This window comes from Canis lupus, chromosome 7 (assembly GCF_011100685.1).
Source record: "Canis lupus familiaris isolate Mischka breed German Shepherd chromosome 7, alternate assembly UU_Cfam_GSD_1.0, whole genome shotgun sequence".
Taxonomy (NCBI): Eukaryota; Metazoa; Chordata; class Mammalia; order Carnivora; family Canidae; genus Canis; species Canis lupus.
In genome coordinates this window covers 21208053-21231561 of record NC_049228.1, presented here as the reverse complement: position 1 = coordinate 21231561, position 23509 = coordinate 21208053, and the positions used below count along the sequence as shown (strand labels likewise).

Here is a 23509-nt window from a genome sequence, read left to right as displayed (position 1 = left end):
AGAGAGAGAGAGAGAGAGAGAGAGGCAGAGACACAGGCAGAGGGAGAAGCAGGCTCCATGCACTGGGAACCCGATGTGGGATTCGATCCCAGGTCTCCAGGATCATGCCCTGGGCCAAAGGCAGGCGCTAAACCGCTGCACCACCCAGGGATCCCCTATCCACAAAAATTTGAGAAGACATTCCTTTCAGGAAAATTTTTGAAAGAACTTTTTTTTTTCTCTTTTTCTAAGGAAATCCTCTAAATAAAGGATGTAAGACTTTAAATACCAATGTTCCCACCTGTTAGACTCAATAGGAATTCAACTGCCATGCTTAGGGGTTAGCATGACTCTTAGGATTTTTTTGCTGCTTTTTTAATTTAGATATCAGGATGTCAATTTATTCATTTCTGATGAAAAACCGAATTGTCACTGATTAGAAACACTAATGCAAGTGTAATCCAACATTTATTCTTTTTCAGAAGTCAAGCTACATAAGAAATCAAACCATAATAAGTGGTTGATTTTAAGATACTGATTCAATTTCTTTCATGGTTATAAGTTACAAGCCTGCTTATATTCTTCCATAGTCAATTTAATAAATTACATCTTTCTGTAAAATATCCATCTTCTTAGGGAAACTGGGTGGCTCAGTCTGTTTAGTGTCCAACTCTTGATTTTGGCTCAGGTCATGATGCCAGAGTTGTGAGCCTGTATGGAGCTCTGTGCTGGGCAAGGAGCCTGCTAAGATTCTTTTCTTTTAAGATTAAGATTCTTTCTCTCCCACTCCTTCTCCCCCCGCCCCCCCATAAAATAAAATTTTCCTAAAAGGTATGTGCAAATAAAAAATTTAAGAAAACCAAGCTGAACAGATATCTAAGGAAAATGGAAATGAATAAGAAGATATGAAGACTTAAACCTTATTACATTTACATGTGCTTCTTAAGAACCTGGAAATTTGTGAGATCTCAAAAAGGATGTTGCATGGAAGGAAAAACCTCAAAACTTTTTAAAAAAAATTTTATTTACTTATTCATGAGAGACACAGAGAGTGAGAGAGAGAGGCAGAAACACAGGCAGAGGGAGAAGCAGGCTCCATGCAGGGATCCCGACGTGGGACTTGATCCTAGGTCTCCAGGATCACACCCTGGGCTGAAGGCAGGCGCTAAACCACTGAGCCACTCAGGGATCCCATAAAACCTCGAAACTTTTAAACCTAAGCTATCATGAAGCTTCTTTATAAAAATTTCAATTATATCTGAAGATTCAAATTAATAAACATAAAAAAAGTTATTCTTAAGCTTAACTTAATGGGTTCACTTTAATTCCATATGTTATTTAGAAATAACTAGAACATTTATTAATAATTTTACTACATATTAAATTCAACCATGTGAAATTGTATACAAAATACTTCACCACTTAAACATAACAAAAAATGGTAATTCTCTATGAGCCAGTGTGTTTATTAAAGGAGGATAAAAAAGGTGTTCAGACTATGCTGAACTATTTTTTAGGTGTTAAAATTTGTAATCATTATCTTTTATTCTGTTTTAATACTCCCTGCAAACAAGCAAGAATTGGTGCAGATGGTTTATGAGAACATTGTAGGAGACAAATTTAAAATGGAGAGAATTCTATTTACTAAAATTTGTTTTATTTAAAAATTGAGGCAGAGATCACCATTATTGAAATCTTGCATTATTCAAACTTTATTCAAAGACAGCAGTTGCAGAACACTGTACTGAGCAGGAATGCAGTTTGTTACCTGAAACTGAAGAACATATAATCAAGTAATTTCAACTTCTACGAACGTATTAATTGGAAATCAAAAAAATGTCAATAATGAGAACTGGTTTTATGGAAGTAGATGAACTAACATTGCTATTGAAGGTCACCTAAGATCTGGCAGATAGATGGAAACCATTAGCAAACATGCAGGGGAATGAATATGGCCAGTTTGAGATCAAAGATCATCTGTCTAAGGCAATTTGTTGGAGAGTGTTGACAGAAGAGTGACTGTGAAAGGTGGGGCCAGGTGGTTTTTTTCCCCATGCCTGACTGTCTAAAGATCTCTAGGAAGGTAATTACACCAAGAAAGTAATGTTTTAGGGAGACTAATCTGTTAATGGAGAGCAGGATAGCTTTCAGCAGAGAAAGAAGTCAGAGAGATCAGTTAGGACAACCTTGCCATGATCTGCATGAGAAGATAAAGTCCGGGACTAGGGTGATGGATAAAGGGGACTAAATAAAGCCAACAGACATTTTGAAAAGAGACTTGGCAGTGTTGGTGGCCTAATGAGTACAAATCAACATCACAGGCTTCTGCTTTTTCTGATACTTTCACTAAGAAGCGATGTCCAATGTAAACACTTTTTGTTTTTGTACAGTGCTGTATGTATACTTGGTCCTCAGTATGAGTAAGTTCTTGTCTTTATATTAGAGGCCAAATATTTGTGCTTTCAATACTTCTCAATACTGAAAGTATTGAGAACTAGTCTTTTTTAAAAAATTAATTTAAATTCAGTGAATTAACATATAGTGTATTATTAGTTTCAGAGGTTAGAGTTCAATGGTTCATCAGTTGCATATAACACCCACGGCTTATTACATCACATGCCCTCCTTAATGCCCATCCCCTGGTTATCTATCCTCCTCACCCACCTCCCCTCCAGCATCCTCAGTTTGTTTCCTATGGTTAAGAGTCTCTTATGGTTTGTCTCCCTCTCTGATTTCATTTTGTTTAATTTTTCCCTCCCTGCCCCTATAATCCTCTGTTTTGTTTCTTAAATATCACAAACCAGTCTTAAAAGACCCTGGTGTAATCAAGGACCAAATATATTTTTTTAAGATTTTAAAAATGAATACTGAAATCACAGTATGAATAAATCAAAGATTATACCTACAATTATATATGAAATGTACCAATAATGAGAACATGTTACATTGGTTATAGAAAAGCTTAAAGTTCTTACAACTCTGTAAAGTTAGAAGATATAGTACCTTCCAGAGTTGAACATAAAATATTTTTCATCAAAATGAAGCTGTGAGATTAAGAAAGTTTTACAAATAACTGGTTTGAAATGCTCAAAAACGTCATTTAATGCTGAACAATGTTTTCATATTTAAAGATTATTCTTTGTAAAACCTAAGATCTTAATGCTATTTATCTATCTTTGTCTCATAGAATTGGCCTAAGTAGTTATCTCTCGTGTACTGAAGATTACTTTAGGAGGATAGAAAGACAGGATTTTGTTTTATTTATTTTTTAATACTTTATTCTTTTAGGGCAGTTTTAGGTTCATAGCAAAATTAAAAGACTTCTCATATATCCTTATCCCCACACATACACGCCCTCCCCCATTCCAATATCCTCAACCAGAATAGTACATTGGTTACAGTTGATGAATCTGCATTGACACATTATAATCACCCAAAGTCCATAGTTTACATTAGGGTTTATTTTTTTAAAATATTTATTTATTCATGAGAGACCCAGAGAGGCAGAGACAGCAGAAGGAGAAGCAGGCTCCATCCCAGGACCCCTGAGCCAAAGGCAGATGCTCAACCACTGAGCCACCCAGATGCCCCAGGGTTCATTTTTGATATTGTAACATCCTTGGACAAATGTCTAATGACATGCATCCATCACTACAGTATCATACAGAGATTGTTCACTGCCTTAAAAGTTACTTACAGGGATCCCTGGGTGGTGCAGCAGTTTGGCGCCTGCCTTTGGCCCAGGGTGTGATCCCGGAGACCCAGGATCGAATCCCACATTGGGCTCCCGGTGCATGGAGCCTGCTTCTCCCTCTGCCTATGTCTCTGCCCCCCCCCCCCTCTGTGACTATCATTAAAAAAAAAAAAAAAAAAAAGTTACTTACAAATAACTGGTTTAACTTACAAAAAACTGGTTTTTAAAAATCATCTGTGCTCCATCTACTCCACCCCCCCACAAAGGTAGGTTATTTTTTGGAGGGCTTTTAATTTTTAATTTAAGGAATCAGTAGTAGTTATTTTTTATAGGTTGTTTCCTGTTTCAGGAAATGCAATCTTTGATGGGCTTTTTTTGCAACAAATTATCCCTTAAAGAGTGTGATTTCTTTTTTTTAAATTGTACATGCATGATGAGAAATGTTAACTAGAGTTAGTGTAGTGATCATTTCACAGTGTATACGAATACTGAGTTATTATGTTGTACATCTGAAATCAGTATCATCTGTATGTCAGTTACCCCTCAATTTAAAAAAAGAATTTCAAGGGCACCTGGATGTCTCAGTTGGTAGTGCATCTGACACTTGATCCCAGGGTTGTAAGTTCCAGTCCCACATTGGGCATGGAGCCTAGTGTTTTTTGTTGTTGTTTTTTAAGATTTTATTTATTGATTGACTGATTTGAGAGAGGGAAAGTGTGTATGAGTGAGGTGAGGGGCAGAGGGAGAGAGAACCTCAGACTCTGTGTGTTAAACACGGAGCTGGACTCCAGGCCTGATCCCAGGACCTGAGCCGAAATCAAGAGTCAGACACTAAACAGACTGAGCCACCCAGGCACTCCTGGAACCAAGTTAAAAAAAAATTTTTTTTTTAAGTAAAAAAAAAAAATACTTATTAGATTTACCTAGAGAGGTTTTTTTTTTTTTAATGCTTATGAGTAGGCTATCCCCTCCCCTCCCTCAGAGGTTGTGATTCAAACACAGGCACCTGTGTTTGATTAAAAGCTCCACAGCTGATTTCAATTCATAGCCAGGTTGGCAAATCACTGGTTAAGTGGACTGCAATATGATAACACATTTTTTTTAATTTAAGGATAATTAACGTACATTGTCATATTAGCTTCAGCGATTCTATGCATTACTCAGTGCTCAGCACAATAATATAATGCTAAGTGATTTAATTCTCTTTAAAATACGAAGTGTGCATATTGTTAAAGTTCTTTGAGGGTTTTTTTAGGAAGAAGAAAATAGGAGTCTCCATGATTATTTATTTCTTCTCCATTACAGCCCATTATATAAAACAGTAGGAGAACAGGATAGCATGCATGATAATTAAAAGTACAGACTCTAGAACCAGACCGTGTGAGTTCCAGTCCTGATTCTGCCCTTTACCAGCTGTGCAAACATGGACAGAGTAATAGAACCTCTTTTTCTTTCCTTATCTATAAATAAAGGTGATAGTCCCTGTTCCAGAGAATTGATGTGACAATGGAAGAGATAACTCCTATAAAACACTTAGCATGTAATAATCATAAATGGTAGTTGGTGTTGCAGGTATCCTCGTTATTATGTTTTTATCATTATTATTAAGATTCCTGGTGGTTATCACTAAGAACCAGAGATACACTTTGTATTAGAAACTTAAGTTACCATGTAAACATCCCTGAGCTGTTTTTTTAGCCTTTCTGGTCGAGACTGCTATTTGTACAAAACCTGTTCTCTGCTATCCCATCCAATGTCATCATATGAAGAAATGGAATACTTGTGGGTGTCCAGACTCCTTGAACAGAGAGAAATCCATTTTCCTATTATAATAGTAAGAAGAAAATCTTAAAATAATAGAGAATAAATTTGCTGAAGTAAGGAAAAGGTGGGGAGACTGAATGGCTTTACTTTCTGAAAATTCACCACATTTGTGTACTTAGCACCAATTTGTTCAGATTGAAGTAAGTGTTGAGGGCATGCCAACTTGAAAGGTCTGCTTGTTTGAGTGAGGTACTACAGTCTCAGTGATACCAATTGGATATATTAAAGTGACTCTGGGGATTTGTATTTCAGAGCAGCTAAATGGTAGTGACTGTCAGTACATAAGCTTTCAAGCTGTAAAAACAAGAGACAGCAGAAAATGTCCTACTGGAAAGCAGGTAGATGAAGTCCATAAAACGCCCAGGCACTATGGTATTGGCAACTATATAAATGCAGTCAGTAATTTTCTTCTCTTCATTCTTGTCACTTTTCCTTTACAAAATGGTTCTCTACCCAGATCTTTAAGATCCCATTGCCTTGAGGAGTCCAACAGCAAAACATACAATCCCATTTTCATGAAGCCTTTTCTCTTTCACCTTTTGCCATTTGTTTTTGAGGTCCTTTTTTACTGAATCCGTACACATCTATTGCCTAATACTGCTCTTTCTTCCCATTCAGTTCCTTAAATGTCTTCTCTGCTCCTGTGGAAAAGGAATTCTCCTAATTTAGAATTTATAGCATAAAGAGTTAAGTTATTTGCTTATTTTATTCATTAATAACTTGAGCCACTGATATCCTGTCTTATTTATTGTCATCATTTACACAATGTAAAGGCAAACAGATGAGAGTGAAGCAGGCTGATTCACAGCAGCACCCTGAGATTTCACTGACATGAATGGGTGCATGAACACAGTTTGGTGTGTATTCAATTTTCTGTCATGCTTTGTTGGAATGTTATTGATTTTTAAAAAGGTTTTTGAAGTGAACTGAAGAATTCCCCTTTTAAGAATATTAGAACACTTGTTTCCTAAATATAATACAAAAATATTAAAGGGGCTTCTGAATAATTGCAATTGGCAGAGCATTCACGTTCATTCATGTTTTATAATTCTGTACACAGAATTACTAGGAATTGGCTTGGGTTGCCATTCATGGGAAGTATTCAGGCATACTATATATGCCACACTGCACTCATGAGCATATAATGGTTTTCTGATCTGTCGTAACTAGAAAATTTTGCTATAAGAAGGATATTTTGGTTCTTTACATCATTGTCCTCCAATTTAAAACTTTGTCTTTCTACATTTTGTTCTTTTGTATTGAATTTCTGAAATTACTTTCACATTGGTAAGTAGTATTTTTTTCTTTGAAACTTGGCCCCCACATTCATCCAAGAAATTAATAATCGTTACTACCTAAAGGGCTGCCCCAAGGATTAAGAAAGATAAATTCCACATCCAACACTTAGCACAAAGCAAAGACTCAGTAATCACTAAAATTATCATAAAAATACTTCTGCCTCAAAGTAGTGCCTAAATAACTTTTATAGTACATCTTTTTTTTTATCTCTAGAGAAAGTATTTTGTATCATTCCTTAATGATGGTAACTCATCCTAAGAGTGGCAGACCTTATCAGAATTAATGACATTTGAGTCCTGTTATTTATGTTAAGCATGTTAAGCATGCATATATGACATGATGGTATATAAACTTCAGCTAAATGTGCTTGAACAAAAATAAATGCACTTGATGCTTATCAATATTTGGCCATAATGATAACAGGCATAACAGATACCTTTCTCATTTAAGATATTTTCAGAGGTTTTTGGAACCTAACCCTCAGTTAATATGATAAGTATATTAACCTTTACTCTCTTTCCAAACATAGTAATATTCCAGAATTATTTTAGTCACAGTCATTATTCAAAATCCTGAAAAGAAAATAATTAAGAAAGTGACAGTATATTCCCATAAGGTTTCTGTGTGATTTGTACCTTTTGGTGAAGTATGTTTGACCAGGTAGTTTTTCACGTCAGAGTGAAAAGCTCAAGTCTTGACGCATAGGTCTACAGAGCTTACGTGGCCTGAGCACACTTACCCCAGTCTCGGACTTTCTGCTACTCTTTGTTCTACTCACACCAGTTGTACTGGCCTCCATGCTGCACCTGACCCTAGAAGCTTCATATTGGCTTCCCTCTGCCTGTAGCGTTCTTCCCTAATAAATACGAGGATGACTTCCACAGCTCATCTTCTCAAGCAACTACCCATTCACTATGATTACCATAGTGGAATTACTACAACTCTTCATCTCTTTTACACTGTCCTATTTTTTTGTCCTCCTTGAAATATCTTTTGACATTTGCTTCCTGATAAGTGAATTAAGGCCATGAACAATACAACTATAAGGTTCTAAAGGCATAGGTTGACTTCTATCTGTTGAAGAAGACAAGCACATCCTCCACCAAAAGTGTTTTTGTCCCTATACCTCCAGCTGCCAATTTCTTTGCCACACTTTCCAAAGAAGGCACATCAATGGAGAGAAAAATATGTATTACATAGAATAAATGACGTTATGATACCAGACTTTGGATTTAGAGAGCCCCTTTCTTCCAAAAAGCTAATTTTACATCAAAGCATATAAATTCATTCATCTTGCCTTCATCTCTGGTTGGTCTGAACATCCCAGTTTATTAATGAAGACCAGAGCAGAAAAGGTGAGATGGCTTACACAAGATCACAGAGATAGTTGATAGAGATGCTAAGAAAAGCACCCAGATGTTCTCTTTGTTCAGTATATGTTCCACATGGAGCTGTATTGCCGGTTATCTTTTATTAAGAGAAGTGGTCACCTCATCTTGGTGCATATCCAATGGTAAAGGAAATGAAATAAATTTAAAACTTAATCATTTCTTTATATTTTAAAACTTTTTTTGCCTTTCTATCTGAAGATGAAAAATATTTTTAGAGGATGAGAAAGTGAACAGGACAGTTTCAGACCTTTACTGAAACAATATTATAAGTCTCTATCTCAGTCTTAGAGGGCTAGCATATTTTAAAATGACTGTAATTAAATATTATAACTATGAAAGGAACAATTTTTACAGCGGGTGAAAATAATGCGGTATATGTAGCATGAGTGGGAGCAGGGAAGAGAGCTGTCTAATTTTGGTCTACTGGAACCAGTATAGATTTTCTTTCTAACTCAGCAGAAATGTGGCTTTAAGAGCATAGTAGCAGCTTTCCTTTCAGCCTGGAGATTTAAAGTTAAAGGTAGCTGGACCAGTTTAATATGCAGGCTTGCCTGTGACTAATCCAACGAGCTGTTAATTCGGTCCTTGCTGATGCTGCTACCTGGTTGTACGTGGCAATTGGTGCTTGGGGTATATATCCTCTCAGCTTTGAAATGGTTCTGAATCTTCTGAAAATGAGAGAACTTGGGTATTAGAGGGCCTTTTGTGCATCAGCAGATAAGTTACATTGTTGTGGGAGCTGAGAAAGAAGTGTAGACCTCTCATCATTTGTTGATTTAGCTTATTCCCTCTTTCCCCTCTTAGTGGCAGTTCAAGAAAAATTTAATTTCTTCTTTTTGAACCCAGTGGTATTCTTTAAGCTATACCAGAGTTGTGATTTTTTTTTCATGATGCAGAAAGAGAATCTAAAAGAGGAAGAAGTACAACAAATAACATATTTGTTAGAGTTTAAAATATGGCTGCTCATTTTAGCCAATATAATTTTACATTGTTAAAAGCCTGGAAGTGTATTTATTTAGTGAGTTCATATGCCTGAAAACTAAAATTAGATATTTGAAAGAAAATGAGGAAATAAGTTTCCATTTTTTTCCTTATCCAGAACATTGCAAATTAAGGAAAACTGTTTACTGGATCATTTTATTCTTGCTAATGGAACTTATTTTCTCCTAGTTTGGTTTCTCCATCAATTATTCAGAGATTAAACTATGTTATACTGTAATATTCGATCTCATGTATCTTCTAATTATAGGTCATTATCAGAAGAAGGATGAGATTTTCATCTATCTTCACCAGCCCATCTCCCTACCAGCCTGCCCCCCATATAGTAGAAATGCCTAACTTGGATAATCACTCTTTAAAGTCACCTTCCAAAAAAGTCTGAAGGTCTTGTTGTTCAGTGTGCTTTGCAAAGCTGACTTGTTTAAAATTGGGGCTTTGTGCCATTGCCTTGAATTTTAACTAATTATACTGCCATTTTTTTAGAAGTCGTGTGTGCCTACTTCAGAAAATGGCTTTGTACATTAAGGCTCATTTAACCACTGATGGTTAGAGAGAAGTTGAGAGACAGTTATTGGTTGTAATTTTTAAAAGTGATAGCGTGGGACTTCCTTGTACTGCAGGCGTGTAAGACGCTATGTTGGCAACCTCTCAGTCATTAGGAATGTTGCAATTTGGCTTATGTTTTACGGGTCAAGATGTCACACAGAGGATCTGTTTAGTCATGGAAAGAAAATCAGTGTCCAGCGTGCAAAGGTAGTAATAGGGTAAGCACTTCCAATCGGATTTTCATAGGAGGGATTGATTTGTGTTCATTCCTAGGTCTGTGTAAAATGGTGTCCTTTTGGCACTAGCTGAATATAAATTTCAGTAAATGTTTTTTCTTGCTGCAGATTAGTGCACTACAGTGAAATTTTCTGTAACTGAGGGGAGGCAGTGGTTGGGCGTCTGCTAATAGCCTGAAAGTAACTAATGAGGATGTGCAGTCGGAACGATTGATTGAATAGCTGCAGTCCTGTGTGTTTCTTTCTCGCTTGCTCTCTGCAAGCTGTAGAGAGGGAGGGGGAAGAGCAAGACACAGGGAGGGAGGGAGAGAAAAAACGCTTTCTGTTAAGTGGAAGTAGCACGGATCCCAGGGGCCAGGAGGCCAGAAATGGAAGTTTAAACTGCATCTATCTTTTAAAGGGAGAGCAGCAGGAATCAAAATGTCAGTCTCCGGAGTCACGATTTACTCCTTATTTTTTAAGATCTGGAAGATAATACAGAGTACTTTTTTTAGGATGTGTTTTTTTCCTTGTCCATGTTGAGATTATCTAATGTTATCTGAGAAGCTGGATTCCTATATGTCTGTCAGTTGAAGTGGAGATGGGAAGCAGTTGTGATAAAGGTATAATATGTGTATATCTATCATCTGTGTGTGCGTGTGTATGTGCATATATATATATGCATATATTTATATCACTATGAAAAAATTGTCTAAATGTAACCTTAATGTAGTGTATAGTAACTAAATTAGAAAATACCACCTCATCTGCAGAATCCGAAGCTTGTTAGGTCAGTTTGAACAGGTTTAGGATTCCAGAGTAAGATCTTAGTAAGGTCATCTTGCCAGCACAAGGAGAAGCTGATCTATTTTTATATCTGCATAGGCATATATGTTATTTTATCCTAGCCGCTTTCGGTTGTCTCGTGGCCCTTTGGTTGCAGTCTGGTGAATCATCTTATCTGCACGGAACTGAACTTTGACCTTCGTGCAGACACCAGCAAATCATGTGCAACACTAGACTGTATGCTGTTCACAAGAATATCAAAAATTTCTTTGGATTCTATTAACTCCTATATTGCTGACAAACTGAGAAGTAGGTCCATACATTGTGAGATGCAGATAGTAAGTGAATTTATAGATATTAAGTATAGCCCAGAAAATTTACTTTCTCTATGTGCCCAGATAGAATTATAATCTGTCATGCTAAAGCAGATTTCTTAAGTGTGACCGGGTCTCCCTTGTCCCTTGATCATGTGGAGATAGAACGTGATGTACCTTTAAACCAAACTGATTATTTTTGTGGTGGTGGTGGGGGGGGGGAATCCCACTAATTTACAGTTTAGTCAAAGATCCTAAATTTTGGTGTCTTTATGACATTTTTTTTTCTTCTTTTGCAGAGGTGCCGGCAGAAAGGTCCCCACGCAGACGGAGTATCTCAGGGACCAGTACATCAGAGAAACCCAACTCCATGGACACTGTAAATACCTCACCCTTCAAAGTACCAGTAAGTACTCCTCTTCTCCGAAAGATATTTTATTTTTCTCTCCTTTCTTCTTGGAGTTAGAGACAGTTACTAAGGAATCAAAACATTTTGCTCAAGAATTTCTTTATAATACTGAAGTTAAAAGGACAGAGTTATCAACTTACATAGATTAACTGTGGTTAACCTCCACTACTTTCAGTAGCAGGTTTATTAGATTTTAGCGAATAATTATTTTTACTTATGGGAGATTTCTAAAATGTATTAAAAAATATGTTAAATTCAAAGTCTTCTGAACTATAGAGTGCAAATCTTTGCAGGATGCCCTTTTATCAAGTTACTAAAGAAAACCTGTCACCGTTCCATAAAGATGCTGTTAGATTTTTTTTTCTTAACAAGTGGGAGGAGTTTTTTGGGATTTTGTGTTATTTTTCTTGGGCTAGAGTATAATCAGTGAATGATGGGACTCATATAAACAGTAAATGGTGGGACTCATAAAGTTGCATGGCAGATTATCAGAGACAATTGTGAGTTCTAATCCTGAGACCTGGCCTGTGCTTTGCTTAAGCCATCTTTTAGATAACCATCTAAGTGCTTAAGAAATGCCCTGGAAGAAATAGCCCAGTTTAAAATATTCCTTAAACTGATGAGGCAGTACTAAGAAATCAGTATTAAATCTTAAATGCTGAAATCAGGAGGCTCTAAGTGATCAGGTCAGCTAATCACCAGTTGCAGTCCTAGTTTGGACCTTTTTGATATAAGTCTGAGTAACCCAGATTTTGATTCATCCATTTTCTATGTTTATTGACTTAAGAAAGAGACTAAGTGTATCGTTTTATTAAAATGTATTGTTTTTAAACTTGAAAAGAATTACTGCCATGAGGTTGGTCATTATTGTAGGTACAGAGGAAATCAGTATAGAGTAGAAGTAGACTTTTCTATTGGAGAAAAAAAAAGACTTATTTTCTTTTAATTCTGTAAGTTAATATGTTGTATTCTTTATTTATGTATTCCAATACATTTTTTTAAGTTTGGGTGACTTTTTTAAGTTGAACTGATATTTTGAGATATATAAGTTGGCATTCATTTGTAAATTAACCAAAGTGAATGTTTTATGTTTATGTTTATTAACGCTGAGAACAAGATATTTCCCCTTATTGTATTTCAATGATCTATAGAGTTCATGGATATCTATCTGTTACTATGACACCTTTCGAATGTTACCAATTCTCTCATTTTTAAAGATCAGAAGCAAGATTGTATTAATATTCTAACCAAATTGTGACAGGAATTATAAAATATCAGACTTCATCTCTTTTCCTGAATTCTTTGTTCCATAGGCATGGCTTCTCACTTAAATGTTGGGTTGTTTGTTGTTTGTTTGTTTGTTTTTTAATGAATGAAAAAAGGCATTGTTTTTCCTCCTTCCTCCCCTTCTTGTTTTCCTGATGAAACAAATCAAATATAGTAAAACTGACCATACATATACAGTGTTTGGTGAAAAGAATTGAGTTAGAATTTGAAATATTGATACCATCATGCTAGAATAAATTTATACATATTTTTAAAGTCAATAACTGAAGAAAGAGATACCTCTATAATATAAAACATTCAGGTACTTATATTGAATCTTAAGTTCATGGCTGGAATTTTAAAATTTAAATTAATTAGGAACAACAATTTTCATTTATATTTAAACAGTTGATAGCTGATTTAAGGTTTACCTTCCTAATAAAACTAGTTATTCTTGAGTAAAAGTAATAAACCAATGATGCATATACATGACCACTAGCACTGCTTACAAACCATGTACTTAGTTGTCATTTTTCTGACAATCTCAGCCACCTCATGGATTTAGAAATATTGAAGGAAAGAGGGGCCACTGACTGGCAGCCTACAGTGACAAAGCCCATGCACCTAGCTGTGTAGGAGAGTTTAACCAGTCCTTATCTACACAGTTATTTGAAAAATAACTATCAGAACACACTGGTTGTAATTTTTCAAAAGATGACAGTGAGTCAAGAAAGGAGTCATAAAAACAATCCAAGTCACTCAGGATAAAGGCAAATAGCCCAATATTTATCAGTAGTCCTTAAGAATACTGTTGTATTACAGGATGGATGGTATATAGTACAGTAATTGACATTGATAATAATGATCCTGAATCATTAAGAAGTGGAATTATATTGTGCTGAGCTTCTCTTTAAAGTGTAACTGTGTAATATTGTATGATATATATCCACTGAGAATATTTTAAATCTTGAAAATATGTGATGCTTATAAAACTTGTTATCCAGAAAAATCTGGTTTGTGAATACCTTATTCCATGATAATGCTGTATAAATAATTTATATTCTTTTACAAGAAACCAAAATATGCTGGCTAGATGAGGTACTGCAGTACCTCATATATCTGTGAAAGTACACAGTATGTTTTAAATTTCCATAGAATACCGATAGTTAATGTGATTTACTTAAATGTAATGCCAATAAGAATTATGTCTAGTTTTCAGATCAACACAAAATATTTTTGTGGTTGATATTCACAACAGAGTCTCTGAATATGGAAAAGCAGAACAAAAAGGAACCAAACTTTGAGATACTTAACTAAATTATATAGTGTTTTATGTTATTAACATGATTGTTTCCATAGAAATGATCCGTGTTAACTTTATGAAGGAGCAGAAGTGACTTTTAAGGACAAGTTCTTGTGGTTCTAGGATTCAGGGGTCTTTACTGTGGTGAACCACAAGTTCACTACTTATCAAGTAGACTCTCCAAAGGGCTTGTTCTTCCCAGCTCCATTTTCGGGCAAATACTGAAGAGCAGATAAAGAAGTTTTTAGCAAGCCTCGACTGAAATTATTGACAGTAACACACTTACTGAATGCTTACTTTGGGCCAAGTATTAGTGATTCACCAATTATTGAAACTTTCTTGGCACCAGGTTCTGGGGAAACAGAAATGAACACAACAGAATTTTCCATTCCCAGAGCATTTCTAGTCTAGTAGCAAGAGACAGAAAAACAACCAGATTCACAAGGAGGTAGATAAGCGTGGTGACACTGGTTTTTAACAATGCATTGTATAAGCTAAGGCTTTGCCGGGGAGCCAGTATTTGAGCTGTTCCAAAGGCTGAATGAAAATAATTGACAGGCAGAAGAGTATTCCAGGCTGAGGCAATAGCATTTTAGAAAGACACACTTCACAAAGTGACTGAGGCGTCCGGGGAATGTAGAAAGGGTTCAGTGAGGCACAAGCCAAAAAGCATGTAGGCAAAAATAGCAAGAGAGAAGGATGGGGAGGTAGGTTGGGGCAAGACTGTGAATGTTTTTTGCCTAGCTTAACTAAATTTGGCAAGTGTTAGAGGTTTGTTTTTTGAAATATTTATCTTGGCTCAAAAACTAAACCAAAAAAGAGCTAGTCTCATGGATTCTCCAAAAGGGCCTTCTTCTCACCTCCATTTGTATAAATACTAGTATTGGTAAGTTAACTTGGCTTTTCCCTAAGTCACTTTTTCCTCTTGCTATCAATATTGCAACTCAGGGCTATAGGTCAAGGACTGCCTGCCATTCAATAGAGGGCCATCCCAGCACCCACCCACTAGTTCTAGAGTAGTGGTTAGCTTGAGGGAGATCCAGGAGAAGCAGGCATGTAAGAGTCGCTTGTATCCCGCTGGCTGCTGCTGGATATGGCAGGAAGGAGCCAAGGAGTAACTATAGCAGTGAACCCAAATCAGGGAAGCCCAAAACCTTTGTATATCTTTCTCAACTCCCAAAATGTATATTTTTAAAAACTTCAAGTGGATAACCAGTACAACATTATATTCACATATATTTCTTAGTCTAAGCCACCTTTACATCAGTGGTAAACAGCAGAGTCAATACATTTAAAAATAAAGATAAACATAAGAGGGAACTTACATGGCCCAACATATAGGTAAGGCAAGGTCCTGGTTTTTAGGGATGTCTCAGTATATTTGTACTTTTGTCTATTCATAGCTGTAAGGAAAAGCAGAGAGATCTGCAGGGTAGTTTTTCTGTTTCTTGTATTGATTCCATATTTCTTTACCTTAATTCCAGTTGCAACTCTTTGTGGGTTGTGTCCCTCATTAGACATTATGTAAGTATCTTGTCTTTGTTAACTACTTCAGTGCCCAACACAGTACTTTGCACACAGTAAGCACTCAACAAAAAATTGTTAAATGGATAAGATATGCATGAATTATTGAATGACCAGAATGAAGTGAGTATCTCGCATTTACTCTCTTGGTATTACTGATGGTATCTCACTCTAGTGGATTACTAAACCATTTAATAATCACTAGGCAATCATTTGGAGTAAATGAGTGTACCTGTGCAGAAAAGTTACATTTTTTCTTCAGCCTAGAGATTTTAATATGTATTTGGAATTCGGGGCTATGGTATTTTATGTATATAGTATATATATGCTGTCGCTACTTACATTGTGAAGTGAAACTAGATAGAATTTTTTATTTAATGATTTGTTTCTGTGGATATTTCTTTGAGTCTTTTAGGTGCCATACAAATGTATAAGTTCACAATGTTTTTGCAGATTTGAGTTTTGACTATTAGCTTCTTCAAGAACCATTTTAGTCATTTGAATAGTTTTAGCCTCTTTTTAAAGATGCTATTTTTCTTTCTTTTTTTTTTTTTTAGTATCTTGCTAGACCTTTTACATTTGTCATATTTGTGTTTTCCTCTAATTAAAACATCCATTATATGTCTTATACATTGTTAAAACTAGATTCAAATGATATTATGGGGGTGATTAGGAAGGAATGAGTAAACTAATGAAAGTTATCCAGGTACTTAAATTTAATTCAGAAAGGGAAAATGATCACGCCTTGTAATTGTATATATTTCGTTCACATTGCCTGAGTTTTTGAAACATGCTTCTTTCTTTAATGTTCTATTTATAAAGTGACTATTGATATTTATGATTTTTATATCACTTCTCCTTAGACAATGCCATTAATTTGGCTTTGGCTAAAAGAAAGCTGCTTGTGTTCCGGGCCAGGTGCTTGGCTTAGTGTTCTCATTTCCATAACACAATGGTCTGAGTTGGCCTTCCATGTAAATGTAACACAATGCAGTCGCAGCTGCTTCGTTTGTATTAGCTTTGAGCTTGGCTCTGAAAGAATTCAGGCACTAAAATATATGCCAAGACAACCAGAAAGCATAGTTGAACTAAGGCAGTAGCTGACTATTCCTTTGTAACCCTTCTCGTTCCTGTCACAGTGACACCTGAGCATTCCCAATCAGATATATAGTAGATAGAAAAGACTGTCAAAAGATGAAAATTTTGCATAGTTTTTAGAAGAGGTAAAGCTTTGGAAGAATAAATGTAGACTAAGTTAAATTTTTATGTAAAAAGAAATATTACACCCTTTCTTAAGTATTGAGATGTGAGGCTCAGTTGGGTATTGGTCTCTGTTTTGAATAGAATCCTCAATGAGAGCAATAAGATCCTCAATAAGATTTTTGTTTTTCCAACTTAAACAAAGAGACAAAGTTTCATAACCACTTGGTAAAGATCAAATACCACTGGTTTTGACAATAATCATATTTGATTATTGGTATTATACCAATAATGGTTTTCAGTGGTTTTCAACTCTGGCTATACCTAAATATTACCTAAGGAACGTCCCCCAAAACAAACACACATACAAGACTAATAATGCCTGGGCTCTACCTCAAACCGGTTAAATCAAAATCTCTAGACTAGAACCCAGTATTCTGTATTTTTAAAAAACCTTCCCAGGTGATTCTAATACGTACCCAGGGTTGAGAGCTATTTGTCCAAATGATTTGTTAGTATATTTGGAACCCATTTTAGTCCCATGTCTTCCCTGCAGACATCACTGCTTTCTTTTGTACCTTCAAGTCTGGCATAAGAAACTAATAAGCGATATTTTTTTCTGTGGCCTGTCATAGCTCACAAATGCTGCATTGTATATTAGTTGTCCTTCCAAGTGTTTGACACCGTCAGTTCAGATGACAAGTCTACATTTACAAAATACTTTATTGTGGCATAGTGACCTTTGATGAGCCTAAGAATCTAGTTTTAGGCGTGAAATAATCAATTTGAATTTATAGCATCCAAGGTGCAATACCATTTTAATTTTTGTATTCCTCATTGCATTTGCATTCCTGGACACTAAGTTCTATCCTCTGCTACTTAACGATTCTATATCCAACTTTTCTTCTCTTTACTGACCATCTGTGTAGAGTTAAAGTCAAAAGTAGGATCACCCTGCAGTGGTACTTCTTTTTAATAGAGAGTGTATTTATATTCATGTATGTATGAATATATATGAATTATATTCATATTATATGTCTATCAAAATAGTACTACCAGAGTAAAAATAATATAATAAACATAAGAATGTCAGAAAAGGAAAATTATAGTCTGAAGATGTTAAATATTAACTATACCTTTAAATCATTTTGTAATCAGAAGAGGTGTAATTTTTAAGTTTTTAAATAATAAATATCCTAGGAAATATAAAATTTGAAGCAGAGAAAAAAGGAATAAGGTTAGATACAACCCCTTAAGAGAGGTAGAAAGGAGATAACAAATACCTGGAAGAAAAGAGAACAGGCATGGCAGGGAATATTGCCCAGGTTCTCAATTTGAAAGAATAAAAGAATGAGGGAAACTCTCCTCGATTTATAGTTATTCATAAAATAGGTTTGCAGTAGTGCTGACTAGTGAAGATGCCAGTGGTATCTTGCCCAGGAGAAGAGGGCTATTTCAGAGAGAGAATGAGAGGAACTCACATAGCTCATTCTTATGGATAGTATACTATAAGCCCCTCTTCCTCAAAGCAAAGATATTTTTCTTCTGCTTTAATGGGGAGTGGAGGCTTAACACCTTTCATTTTACAATTAGAAATAAATGTTTTGAAGGGCTAATGCCCACTAAAGGAAATGTAACTAACCTCTAAGCACAGCTCTAAGCACACCTCTAAGCATGATATCAGATGCTTTCCTCTTTCACAGAAGTTAAGAAGCTAGAGATATGGAAATGAAACTTTGCCAACTTCTCAATTTTGCTAGTGTTAGCTGAACAGGAAGGTATTTTTGTACATCTCAGCTATACCTATACTCAGCAGGTTACGAGCATTGCTGGTAAATAATAACACTTTGAATGCCTTCCTATTATCAGGCCCATTAATTCTATAACCAAGGCCAGGACCATTCCACAGGATTTTTAAATGTTTGTTTCATATTAAGCACCTACTAATTTCATGTTAAAAGAACTTCATTCCTAGGTTATTATTTGATTATAATATCACTACAAAATTTTTTGTCAGACTGTTGTAGCTATTAAAAGAAAGGCTCCAAAAGGATTTGAATCGATACATCTTCAAAGAAGATAAACAAATGGCCAATACGCACATGAAAAGATGCTCAGCATCATTTGTCATTAGGGAAATGCAGATCAAAACCACAGTGAGATACCACTTCATACATACTAGAATGACTATGATCAAAGAGAGAACACAGTAAGTGTTGACAAGGATGTGGAAAAATTAGAACCCTCCTATATTGCTGAAGGGAATTTAAAATGGCACGGTCACTTTGTAAACAGTTTGACAGTTCCTCAAAATTAAACATAGACTTACCATATGACCTAGTAATTCTACTTCTAAGTATATATACGAGAAAATTGAAAACACATGTTTATACAAAATCTTGTGCGTGAATGTTCATGGGAGCATTATCTGTAACAGCCAAAAAGTGGACACAACCCAAAGTCTATCAACTAAAGAAGGATGGATATACAAAATGTGGTGTCTCTATTGTTCATCCATAAAAAGGAGTGAAGTACTGACACGCTACAACATGGTAGACCCTTACAAACAATATGCTAAGTGAATGAAACCAGAAACAACAGGCCATATATTGTATGATTCTGTTATTATGAAATGTCCAGAATAGGCAAATCCACAGAGAGAGAAACTACATTAATGGTTGCCAAGGGTTGAGGAGAGAATGTGACTGCTAATTTGTATGGGATACCTTTGGGGGGTGATGAAAATATTCTGGAATTAGACTGTGGTGACTGTTATACAACGTTTTGAATAGACAACAACCACTAACATGTACACTTTAAAAAAGTGAGTTTGAAAAAAAAAGTGAGTTTGGTGATGCATGAATTATATTTCAATAAAACTGTTTAGAAAATTTAGGAAAAAAGCATAGACAGTATCTGAATGCTTCTTAATACTGATTACAAGTTAAAATGATAATATTTTTGTTATATTGGATTAAATGAAATATATTTTGGGGAGGAAAAAAGACAACAAAATGCATTTCGTTATATATTGGCTACTTATTTTCTATAAGTTTTTTTTAGACACTCATTAGTGATACTTTGCATATTTGCATTTTTATGCAAACTACCATAATTTTGCCTGCTATAAGGAAGCTTATATAGCTTCATACATTTTTACTCAAGAATATAGAAATAGGAAGCATGACATTTAGTTTTAAAAGAAAAAAAAATTATAGCATATGTGAATAATTTTTAATTTTTGCACATTTTTACATCTTAAGAGTTATTCATACCTTATATAGTACACTTTATATATAATCTCTTCCATAAATTGAGTTGTCTATTAAATAAACTGACTTTTTTCATTTTGTATATAGTCCACCTTTGCCTCCATATTCTTACATGTGATGTTTTAGATGTGGCCTTATTTAATGGATTAATGCTGAGATCTTCATACTAGAAGGACCTTTTCCATGACATTTTATATAGCAATGAAATTTATGATCAACAAAGCAGAAAAGAGAAAGCGATGTTTTGTTGGAGAATCTTCTTCTAAACAGTCTTCTGTGTTCTACTAACACTTAGTTCTGCTGTCTGATCGTAATGTAAATCCAGCTTGCCCCAAACTATGTTCACTTATGTCTTTCCCCCAAACCATTTCCCCCCTGAATTTCTGTGTAGTATTACAGATTTCTTCAGTTCCCAGAACAGTAGTATTTTCTTTCCTCCCAAATTCAGTTACCAGATCGTCTCTTCTCCTCTCTTCAAATTCATCCATTCCACTGCTCGCCAGCCCCGCTACCATTTACCTCAATGGCCAGTGCTTGTTTTCTTCCCCTGAACCACTTACCAGGACCTGCTTCATGAGCATGAGACCAGTCCAGTGCACAGGCCCTACATTCAGAAGGACCCTATGGATGGAATTTAACATTCTGTGGTTTTCATCCTAAGATTCTTATCGACCCACCTTTGGATTTGTCTTCTGTGAGTGAGGTCCAGTGGGACAGTGGAGTGTGTGCTGGGACTCAGAGCCAAGGCCTGGCTCAGCCTCCTGTTGCCTCCCTGGGATGGACTCCATACTGCCACTTCCCCACCCCCAGAATCCCAACCAGCCTCTCCCATCTGCCTCACCCAGCCCCTAGCTGTCACTCTCTGACCCTGGCATAGGCCTTTGTACAAGCATAAAAAAAGATAGAGGTTAGCCTGCACACCCTGTGACATCCCGAGGCAGTACTTGGCAGAGCTATCCTTGCTCCTCCTTGTCAGTTTAACTGGTGTCTGGCAGTTAGCCAAAGGCCACCACTCAGTTGGGGCAAGCCTCTTTCCCATCCCTAAGCTAGATACCTAGTGAATTGCAGAGTCAGCCGTGGGAAGGAAAGAAGCCTGGCTCAACTTCCCTACCCTGGGCCTGGGCCTGGCACATGGGTTTACTGGCTGAAGAAGGGCAACCTAGCAACCAGTGGGGCCACCCATATACTGAGTTGTGGGCAGGGGCCCTGGGCATCTGTGAAGGTCTGCACTTGCCCTGGTACCTGAGGGAGCATGACACTAAATAGCAAATGAAAAACACCAGAGCAGGGCAGCCCAGGTGGCTCAGTGGTTTAGCGCCGCCTTCGGCCCGGGGTGTGATCCTGGAGACCCAGCATCGAGTGCCCCTTTGGGTTCCCTGTGTGGAGCCTGCTCCTCCCTCTGCCTGTGTCTCTGCCTCTCTCTCTCTCTCTCTCTCTCTGTGTGTGTGTTCTCATGAATAAATAAAATCTTAAAAAGAAAGAGAAAGAAAGAAAGAAAGAAAGAAAGAAAGAAAGAAAGAAAGAAAGAAAGAAAGAAAGAAAGAAAGAAGAAAAACACCAGAGCAGATGGAGAGAGAGACAGCCCAAGAAAAGGAAGTTTGCAATTTTAGTACTTTTTAATTTAATTTTATTTATTTATTCATGATAGACACACAGAGAGAGAGAGAGAGAGAGGCAGAGACACAGGCAGAGGGAGCAGGCCCCATGCAGGGAGCCCGACGTGGGACTGGATCCCGGGTCCCCAGGACCAGGCCCTCGGCTGAAGGTGGCGCTAAACCACTGAGCCACCGGGGCTGCCCGATTTTAGTACTTTAATGGTCCTGAGTTCCTGCCTTTAGAACAATGGCCCTTGTATTTTGCACTGAGCCCCTCAAAATATGTAGGCAGTTCCATCTCGTACAGTGGAGACTTTAACTTATCTCCTAGCCTCCAGCACCTCTGTCCCCACGTTAGCCTTTGCACTGTTGCTTTAACCCTGATCATTACTTGACTCTCCCTTGCTCAGGGTTATGTAGTAGTTCTCTATGGTCTTGTGCCCATGGACATGACCAAATTATATACATTTTATTTGGCTTGCACAGTGAGTTCTTTGCACTCTCCTCTTTCTCTTCCTTCTTTCTTCTTCTCATTTAAATGTTTCCAGACAGAGCTAGCTTTTCCATCAAAAAGCATCAGTTACCTGCTGAAATCTTTTGAGTTTGACTCATATTTTATAGGATGATAAAAACCAAAGTTCACTTGGCTCAGAGAACCTTTCATTGTCAAATTTTTGGCTGCCCTTCCAGTTCTGTTTCATAATAGCCAATATCCCCATTCCCACCCCCAGATCTCTCAGCCTCCAAACTTAGAGGGTGCTCCACCTTAGTGCTCCATATTTACCAAACTTAAGAGTTCCCCAAACAAGTTTTCTCAGGTATCTTTGCACATTTCTGCCTAAAAAGGCCACCTTCTATGCTTCCTAAAAGTATTCTCATCCTTTAAAATTCAGTTCCAGTGTCTCACTACCTCTTCTAGGCAACATTAGCCTTGACCTTCTCTATCTTTCCATAGAGGTGTGCATTTATTGGTTATAGTACTTACTGTAGGGTCATCATTTGCATGGTTGCCTTCCCTGGTATGTAATATTCTAGGTGGCGGTCTCCAGAATAGGATGTATGTATCTCAGAGGAAGATCAGGATTGTATCTTACTAATCCTAGAATTCCAGGTTTGACCTTTTCTTTTTCTTGACCTGTTTATGAAAATTCACTCATGATTACCCAGAGTATGCCCATTGCAAAGATATTAACCTCTTAAGCCGGAACATCTCCATCTTAGTTGATGGTTTAAAATTAATCAGTGTTGTGCAATGTTTTTTTTTAAGGGTCTGCATTAATCTCTTAAGTAAAATAGAATTAAAGGAGGAATGTAGTGAGTAGAAGGAAATGATTTTCTATGGAAGTCCTGTGAGATTAATGATAGAGTAATTCATGGGGACTATCTTAGTTGGCTTCTTACTCAAGGAGTAATTGGATGTATAGGAATGTGGTCTGCTCTCAGCTTTTTGAAAGTTAAATGAGAAAAAGATAATCGCTCTAGCAGAAGTGAAGGTCAAAACCTGATGCTCTGTCCTTAAGCTAACTGGGCCCCATATCTTATGCAGTCAATGAGACCATTGTCACTCAAGAGCTCTTCTCCATTAAAATCAGGTGCTCACAGTTGGAAAAGGCTCTGCACTCTTCCAACCATATGATCTACAGCCTGTGTTACCTGCTTTTGAATTTTGCCAGAGTATCAGTACAAAGATTTTATATTATTAGCATTTAGGAGCTTGTACATAAAAACAGGCAAAGGAGTGATAAGAGCTGTATTTTTTTTTTTTTTAAGAGCTGTATTTTTTAAATGTATGTTCAGGTAGTGTCTCACATGTGTGACCAAGAGCAAATTGTTTGACCTACTCTAAAGCCTATGATGCCTCTTTTATGCTAATGAAATACTATACAGATATTT

The 23509-nt window shown here is 36.5% G+C and overlaps 1 protein-coding gene across 10 annotated transcripts in view; it reads left to right on the top strand.

The window, feature by feature from the left end:
- The window catches only part of RASAL2 (RAS protein activator like 2), a 347984-nt gene that overhangs the window by 249397 nt on the left and 75078 nt on the right, over window positions 1–23509 (top strand). For 9 of the 10 annotated variants that reach the window (XM_038542405.1, XM_038542404.1, XM_038542403.1 and 6 more), the window contains one exon: window positions 11347–11453. In XM_038542405.1, coding sequence (XP_038398333.1) covers window positions 11347–11453 — 107 coding nt within the window. Of the gene's footprint in view, window positions 1–10286; window positions 10571–11346; window positions 11454–23509 lie in introns of those variants that run through there. The other variant, XM_038542408.1, reaches the window with a different exon arrangement.